Source organism: Halichoerus grypus, chromosome 1 (genome assembly GCF_964656455.1).
Source record: "Halichoerus grypus chromosome 1, mHalGry1.hap1.1, whole genome shotgun sequence".
NCBI lineage: Eukaryota > Metazoa > Chordata > Mammalia > Carnivora > Phocidae > Halichoerus > Halichoerus grypus.
Genome location: NC_135712.1, coordinates 205,857,716 through 205,867,156, shown reverse-complemented (window position 1 = coordinate 205,867,156; position 9,441 = coordinate 205,857,716). Strand labels below are relative to the sequence as shown.

Genomic DNA, 9,441 nt, shown 5'->3' with positions numbered 1-9,441 from the left:
ACTACTGGGTATTTACCCCAAAGATACAAATGTAGGGTCCAAAGGGGTACGAGCATCCTGATATTTATAGCAGCAATGTCCACAATAGCCAAACTATGGAAAGAGCCAAGATGTCCATCTACAGATGAATGGATAAAGAAGATGTGGTATATATATATATATATATATATATATATATATATATATATACACACACACACAATGGAATATTATGCAGCCATCAAAAGGAATGAAATCTTGCCATTTGCAACGACGTGGATGGAACTGGAAGGTATTATGCTGAGCAAAATAAGTCAATCAGAGAAAGACATGTATCCTATGACCTCACTGATATGAGGGATTCTTTATCTCAGGAAACAAACTGAGGGTTGCTGGAGAGGTGGGGGGTGGGAGGGATGGGGTGACTGGGTGATAGACACTGGGGAGGGTATGTGCTATGGTGAGTGCTGTGAATTGTGTAAGACTGTTGAATCACAGATCTGTACCTCTGAAACAAATAATACATTATATGTTAAAAAAAAAAAAAGAAGAAGAGAGCAGGAAGGGAAAAATGAAGAGGGGGAAATCGGAGGGGGAGACAAACCATGAGAGACTATGGACTCTAGAAACAAACTGAGGGTTCTAGAGGGGAGGGGGGTGGGGGTCTGGGTTAGCCTGGTGATGGGTATTAAAGAGGGCAAGTTCTGCATGGAGCACTGGGTGTTATGCACAAACAGTGAATCATGGAACACTACATCAAAAACTAATGATGTAATGTATGGTGATTAACATAACACAAAAAAAAAGAAAAGAAAAAAAATGCCCTTACTCAAGAGGAGAGAAATGAATTAATTGAGAAACTAAAATTTGCTTTGCTCCAAAACAATTTTATTGGATAAATGTCTATATTACATTCCTATTTCTGCTTACCTTACTAGAGGCTCCAAAGGAACAAATTTATGCTCTTACTGTTTTGGAGGTCAGAACCCTGAAATAAGTGTCAGTGGGCTAAAAGCAAGATGTCTGCAGCACCGGGGTGCCTGGGTGGCTCGGTCGTTAAGCGTCTGCCTTCTGCTCAGGTCATGATCCCAGGGTCCTGGGATCGAGCCCCACATCGGGCTCCCTGCTGGGCGGGAAGCCTGCTTCTCCCTCTCCCACTCCCCTTGCTTGTGTTCCCTCTCTTGCTGTCTCTCTCTCTGTCAAGTAAATAAAATCTTAAAAAAAAAAAAAAGATGTCTGCAGCACCTGCTTCCTGCTGGATGCTACAGGAGAGACTCTTTTCTTTCCTGTTGCCATTTCTAGTGAAAACAAGGGTTTTCTGGCTCATTGCCCTTTCTCCGTCTTCAAAGCCAGCAATGTGGCATCTTCATATCTCTCTCTGATCCAACTATTCTGCCTGCCTTTCCCACATTCAGAGGACCATGGTGATTACCTCAGTTCCACCTGCATAATCTTGGCCAATCTTAGCTTAAGGTCAGCTGCTTATTGGCCTTATTCCATTTGCTACCTTAACCTCCCTCTTCCTATAAAGAATAACACATTCGAAGTTTCTAGGTACTAGAATGTGGACAAGTTAAAGAGGCTCTTATTCTGCCTACTAGAAAGTCTTTTCCAAAAGTACTTTATTTGGTGCCACTCAAGGGTCATTATATAAAAGAAACAAACACAAAATTTGACTGCATACACTAGTCATTCAAAATTTTATGCAAACACAATTTCTTTTGTTGTGCAAAAACCTACAAACACCTGCACCTTACTCTACCACAGGGCCACAGCCTTGCTACTCAAAGAGTGGTCCTCAGACCATGACCTGCAGCATCAACATCACTCAGGCACTCGTTAGAAATGCTGAACTCCTGGGCCCACCAGCACCTGCTAAAGAAGAATCTGCATTTGAACTAGAATCCTAGGTGATTCACAGGCACTTTGAAGTTGGAGAAGTGCTGGTCTAGAGTATGTTTTCTCACATTCTCAATCTATCTTTGAGGCAGGGTCATTATTTGTGTTGGGAGCTGTCCTGCTCCTTGGAGGTGTTTAGCAGCATCCCTCAGACATTGCCAGATATGCCCGGGGGAAAGTATCACCTCTGGTTGGGACCACTGTCACAGAGTTTGAAAACTGGGAGCATCCTGAGAGAATGCAATCAACACCCATCCCTTTCTGCAATGATAACTTTGAGAAGATCACTAAATTCTTCAAGCCCCATTTCTCTATGGGGAATGGATTTCACTCTAGTGCTTCCTCACCGAATGGACTTTTATAAAAATTAAATCAGGCAACACCTATATGGTGCTAAACTTGGATTATAGTGTATAAAAAGTTCTAAATATATCTCTTACAATTAACTAACATTTTATAATGACATTTTAAGTCATAGCCTGATAGAAGTGTGGAATTCCTAATTGTTTGGCGAAACAGTCATGAAGCCAAGGAGTGAGGAGTCCAGGGTTTTATATTAAAGGAACAAACTTACCATCTTTGTTGAAAAAGGGAAAAGTAACACTCTAGAGATATCAGGGGTTGCATTTCCACTACAAGTCAAAGCTTTGAAGGACCCAAGGGACCAAGTCAGGATCAATTTCTCAGTCTTCGACAGGAGAAAATGTTCACTCAGGAGTGGGATAAGGTGCTAGGAGTTAGATCTCTGAAAGGCAGAAGAAGTCATAGAAAAAGAGTAAAAAAAAAAAAATTACTTCACCTGGCCTATCACCCGGTCTCCTAGTAACAGAAATTCAACAGGAAAACTTCCTTTCTGTCCACACTAGTGTCCCGCAGGGAAATCATGTAGTGAAGGTGGGAGGAACAAGAGGGAAATGTGCCTAATGAGCAGACCAAAGCAGCTGTAAATACCTCCTTGGCTGCAGTCCCACAGCACAGGCAACCTCGGGCTGGACAAGACCTGGTCATTTCTTGTGCAGTCCTATGTCTGGATGGGGCACTGAAGTTTGACCCATTCCCAGTCTCTTGTCTGGGGACAGAGCTTCATCCTCTATCATCTACCAATGAGACAGGTATTTTGATTTCCATGTAGAGAACTTCACCTCAGAGACCCCATCTAGATGAGTTTTACTGCCCAGTAGGGATTGCAGGAGAAGGTCAAGAGAATGAAAGTCAAGAGCATTTAGTTGAGGTCACCTGAGGGCCAGTCCAGCCTGGCTCAGAGCTGAGAGTTTGCTGTGGCTGTTTGCTGGCTTGATTAAGAGTTTTATTGATTGATTCATTTATGTATGTATGATGCTAAAAATAGAAGTGAACATGGAACTCAGAAATGCAAGGTTCAACATTAACAACTAAATCATAATAATGGAAACCTAGTTATAGGAGGGATGGGAAGCATATAATTAGAACATAAAACCAAGGATCTTTTCAATTAATCAGAGTCAAGTATTAGCTGTGAAGGGATATACAGTTAAGTGAGGACATGTTTTTTCATGTTCAGGATGGGACATATTAGACTACATTTCCATACTGAGCAGAAAAATCCAGACAAAAGTATTTTTGCAGGTACATCTATGCAAGAGCGGTCCATGAAACATGCATATCACAGTACCTCCTTTCTCTTGAGTATTCAAATGAAATTTTTTGTATGTATTATGTGAAAAAAGGTATGCTGATGAGTTTCCTTTACAATTACCTCATTACCTGTGATCCTGAATATGTCCTAAATTAGCTAGCCACCCACTTTCTCCACTGAAAATTGTCTGTGGGAGTCCTTGGTTTTTGCATAGTGGAACCAGAGAGGTTTTATTCCTGTTTTCTATTGCATTCTTTCAAGCAAAGATTTGCTGTTTATTTCACCAATTTAGCTACTTGCCATTTTGCCTTTTTATGTATGCGTAAACATATTTGCGCAGAATGTATGAGAGTGTATAAATTTTGTGTGGTAAATTCTGTGAGTTAGTCATATTCCTACCACTGTTTTTCTAGTTTTTTTTTTCTGAAAGAATTGATCTGTCACCTTAATATTATTCACTTGTGAATACCTGTTTTCCAAACACTGAAAGTAAATGTCCTTCTGCATACTTATTGCTCACAAATCACCCTTTGTACATATATTTCAACTAGTGTTCACATCTTTGTATTCCTTATTGTTCTTTTGGACTTTTATTATTGGATCTCTTTCTAAAATAGAAATGCCATCACTTGAAAGGGATTCTATTTTATGTTTGACTAAGAAGAACCTTTACCTTCCATAAACATGCTTGTCCCATATCTCTTTATGTGACATGAAACTAAAACTTTAGATACCACTTTCTCTCCACATTAAAACACTTTTTTCGAGGATTTTATTTATTTATTTGACAGAGAGAGACACAGTGAGAGAGCGAACATAAGCATGGGGGGTGGGAGAGGGAGAAGCAGGCTTCCCGCTGAGCAGAGAGCCGGATGTGGGACTCTATCCCAGGACTCTGGGATCATGACTTGAGCTGAAGGCAGATGCTTAATGACTGAGCCACCCAGGCGCCCCTAAAACATTTTTTCATCCTCTTTTATTCCCGAGTCCTTGGCAATCTAATGTAGACTTGGACCCATGTCGAGTTCATTTAATTATTACTTTTTTTAAATTTTATTTTATTAGTTATGTTAATCACCACACATTACATCATTAGTTTTTGATGTAGTGTTCCATGATTCATTGTTTTCGTATAACACCCAGTGCTCCATGCAGTACGTGCCCTCCTTAATACCCATCACCGGGCGAACCCATCCCCCCACCCCCCTCTCCTCTAAAACCCATTACTCTTTTAAATCTCTTTGTTCAAAGTTAGTTTGGGGACTTCCTTCAATTTCATTTCAGACAGTTGTTTTGAGCCACTGTGCTTCACCTAAGTGCAGTTTTACTGTTCTCTTTTCTTTCAAAAGTATTCATTTCTTTTAAAACTATTCTGTGCTATGCACACATACACATTCACACCCTTTCAATTTGAAAGTATAAAAAGACAGCTATGCGTATTGTAAGTACTCTTTATGTTCTGGCACAATCTTTCTTTCTAGCTTCTCTCCCCCCATCCTTCTGACTCAGGAGTACCTTCTACACGTCCCTCTAGTCAACCAGTGTAATCCTGATTCATTATTTCAACACTTACATGACATTTCATGGTGTGGCTGTGCCGTTTACACTTTTGATGGTCTTTCATATTTTTTTCTCATTAAATTACTATTATATCAAAATCTAAATATTTTTAAACACTTAAAACTATGTTTCTCAAACAAAAGTGATTTTGTCCCCCCAGCAGACATTGAGTAATGTTTGAAGACATTTTAGGCTGTCACATTGGGGAGGGGTGCTGGAGGCCAGGGACGCTCTAAACATCCTACAATGCACAGGACACATCTCACCACAGAGAAGGCTCTGGCTCCGAATGTCCATAGTGCAGAGACTGAGAAACCCTGGGTTAAAGAATATCTGTATTTTTAAAAATATTTTTAAAGTAATCTCTACACCCAACATGGGACTTGAATTTACAACCCTAAGCTCAAGAGTCCCATGCAATACAGACTGAACCAGCCAGGCACCCCAAAGAACATCTGTATTTTTAATATTTGTAACTATCTTCAAAGCCTCCCAAGATGCTGTAACATGTCACAATTCTGACAACAAAATTAGAAAGTACCCCTTTGCTAATTTTCAAAACTTCCAATCCCAATCAATGTGACACCCCTTTGAGTGTTTTTTCCGGGTGATGGGTATGAAAGAGATTTCTGTGGACTTTTTTAAACTATTAGTGAGCTTGAGCAAAGATTCCTATATTTGATCACCATGTTAATTTGTCTATTATCATTATGTGTTGACATATTATATGCCTAATTGTCTATATTTTCAGCATTTCAAATAATTGTTGTAAACCACAGTTTCTCTATTGACTTTTATTTTTAATTATAATTTTTTATTATGTTATGTGACTTTTAGTTAGATATATTTGGCCATAATATAGTCTTAAATTTTTTAAAAATATGTCTATCTTCCTAATTCTGAGTATTTGCCTTAATTATAATGGTTTGCCCTCCTGTGATTTTTATATGTAATTTCTAGACGTATATCTAGAATGGAATAGTTACTCCTAAACTAAGGTTTACACCTTCTGATTTTTGTGAGATGTGTGAGATAAGGAACCACTGCACTTCCTTCTACACAGAAAACTATTTGTGCCTACTTCCATTCAGCAATCCAATATTTGCCAACTAAATTCAAATGCAGCGTTGTCATGTATTAATGGCCATACATAATGAGGCCTAATTCCTGATTCATTCAACATATACTAAAAGAGCATCTGCTATGTGCCAGAAATTTCTAAGAACTTTACTTGTAATACCCTTCTATTTCAAGGTTTTGGGGAATTTTATTATTTGTCCATGTTGATTTTGTGGGATTACTGCTCTGTAGATCATGTTTCAGTTAGTTCTCAAAACTCCCTTCAATACTGTTGGATACTGTTGTACTGAAACTGCTCTCTTTAACCTGGTTTTGTCTCCTCTGGCATACTTTGTATTTCATAATGTCTCATTTTCTTGAATTTGTTCCTATATAAGTGCGTGTACATCCACATCCATAAAGAAAAAGATGAACAGTACAGGTGAAGTTCTTGCTCCTTTGGTCCTTACGTAAGAGTGACAGACAATCATGCTGTGAGATAAATGTGAGTATGAGATAATGTCCTTGGATAAGTTGCATGAAGAGTATTCAGAGAAAGAGGATAGATTGCCATGGGGTGTGTAGGATTTTACAGGGTCTGGTGAGGCCTTTGCATGTTGGACAAGGAACAGAACCAATAGATGTAGATGTGGTCCTGGGACTTGTCAAGAAAGTGAATAAAACCCAAAGGCTAAGAATGACAAGTAAACACAAAAAGATGTCACATATGAAAAGTGATAAAGGGGCTTGCCCCATTCTCTATTGGACCAAATAAAAACCAATTGGTCAAATAAATATGGAAAAGGCACAGGAAAAATAAGTCTTATGCTATCTGATAATAAAAACATCAAATTTTGTGAAGTGTTGGTTTATTCTTTTTACTCATTTTTCTCTTGTGATGTTCAATCTGTAAGGTGTTTCACACCATAAAGATGTCACTACTTTTGTCTTTTGGACAATTTATTTTTGCTCTTTTATTATTTTTGCAGGGTATAAATGGGATAAAGCCAGGATGGGATGCCACCAGCAGCAAAGAAGCTTTTCTTCCTCAGTCTCTCAGGGCAACTGAGCTGATTAGATCAATTTATTCTTCATGTCCATATCATTTCTCCCCTCCTTTCCTCCTCTCTCTTTCTCTATCTATCCATCTATCTATCTATCTACTTATTGAACACAATTATTTATGTTTCTTTACACACAGGTCAAAAGTGGCCATTCCAAAATGGAACCCCAAGATGATTTGTCCCTGGAAAGCTATGAATAGGAATTTCTGGGTACTGTTTCTACATTCCTTATGGGAAGGGTAATATGATGTGTATGCATTCATATCATAAACAGTGTGTTAGGGAAAGCGGGGGGTAGGGTGAGAAGGACATAGAGTAACACACACCAGGAGGACATGGTGTGCTGTGTTCTGTGTATGTTACACTGTGTGTGTGTGGGTGTGTGTGCGTGTGTGCACGTGCGTGTGGGCACCTTGATGAGTGAGAGCAGTCCTGAGAGCCAGGATACGTGGGCTCTTCCATTACAAGGTGACCCTTATAATACACAGCCCAAACTTAATCAACAGATGATACTGAGGAGGGATGTTCAATGGACCAGACCGTATTGCAACCAGATCATAAAGTGCAAGAGGTACATAGTGTGGACAAGGAAGTCCCTCTGCCTTGAATTTTAAGCAGCTATGAGGCCACATGGTTCTAGGAAATTCACTGCCAACTCCTCTCATCGCTCCCTCAACATTGTCCATTCCCCTCAACACACTGGCTCCCTTCTGACCCTTGATTTTCTGACAGAAGCACTTCCTCAGAGCCTTTGCACTGGCTGTTCCATCTGCCAGGAAGACCTCCCACCATCCACCCTCTCTTCCATGAGGTCTCTGTTCAAAAGTCACCTTCTTAGCCAATCTTGACTGGACACCCAACATAACACCCCATTCACTCTCTCCCTTAAACAGCTTCTGTTTTTTCATAGCATCTGCCCCCATCTCATGATTATTTAATCTTTGTATATGCTTCCGTCCTACCATCATCATTGAATTGTAGGGACTATTGCTTTTCAGCACCCTCTACTTTATGAGCAGAAATTTATGAAACATGGTTGACACTCTATATATCCCTAAAGTACATTAAATACTTTCTTATTCAACTGTACAATAACAGACCTTTTGGGGAACATCTGACGTTGTGCTGAAAATTCCTAATAAGAGAGGAAATAGGGATCCTGTAAAGGGGCCCAGATCCATTCACAAAATATTGATATTAGTAACTTGACTGGACAAATATAAATTTTATCATTTCTACATTACAAGAAATGTCCATTTGTGTTAAAATTAGTCATGTTAGTTTCCCTGTACTGATAGTCACCTCCACCACATGGAACCAGGAAATGATACAGGAATTTCAGAGTTTCTTCTTCTGGGATTTTCAGAGGATCCAGAACTGCAGCCCCTCATATTTGGGCTTTTCCTCTCCATGTACCTGATCACTGTGTTTGGAAACCTGCTCATCATCCTGGCTGTCAACTCTGACTCTCACCTCCACACCCCCATGTACTTCTTCCTTGCCAATCTGTCCTTTGTAGACATCTGTTTCACCTCCACCACCATCCCCAAGATGCTGTGGAACATCCAGACTCAGAGCAAAGTCATAACTTACTCAGGCTGCATCGTGCAGATGTATTTTTTCATACTGTTTACAGGATTAGACATCTTTCTCCTGACTGTGATGGCTTATGACCGCTTTGTGGCCATCTGTCACCCCCTGCACTACATGGTCCTCATGAAACCCAGGCTCTGTGGACTGTTGGTTCTGGTGTCCTGGATCATGAGCATCCTGCATTCCTTGTTAGAAAGCTTAATGGTCTTGCAAGTATCCTTCTGTAGAAAGGTGGAAATTCCCCACTTCTTCTGTGAACTCAATCAGATGATCCAACTTGCCTGCTCTGACACCTTTCTTAATAACATAGTGGTGTATTTTGCAACTGTGCTGCTGGGGGGTGCTCCCCTGGTTGGGGTCCTTTACTCTTATTCTAAGATAGTTTCTTCCATACTTGGGATCTCATCAGCTCAGGGCAAGTATAAAGCATTTTCCACCTGTGCATCTCACCTCTCGGTTGTCTCCTTATTTTATTGTACCAGCCTAGGAGTGTACCTTAGCTCTGCTGCTACCCAGAGCTCCCACTCAAGTGCAGTAGCCTCTGTTATGTACACAGTGGTCACACCTATGCTGAACCCCTTCATCTACAGCCTGAGAAATAAAGACATAAAGAAGGTTCTGATGAGGTTCTCTGGGATGACAGCTCTAAAAGGGCCAACTGTCCTGGGCTGA

At 40.1% G+C, this 9,441-nt stretch overlaps 1 protein-coding gene across 1 annotated transcript; it reads left to right on the top strand.

The window, feature by feature from the left end:
• The first annotated feature begins 8,487 nt into the window (after positions 1-8,487).
• Positions 8,488-9,441, top strand: LOC118533703 (olfactory receptor-like protein OLF4). Its single transcript, XM_036089117.2, has one exon. The coding sequence runs from the start codon at positions 8,488-8,490 to the stop codon at positions 9,439-9,441; it is 954 nt and encodes a 317-aa protein (XP_035945010.1).

Coding starts and splice junctions, on each gene's coding strand:
- LOC118533703 (XM_036089117.2), top strand. CDS start 8,488: ATGGAACCAGGAAATGATACAGGAATTTCAGAGTTTCTTCTTCTGGGA.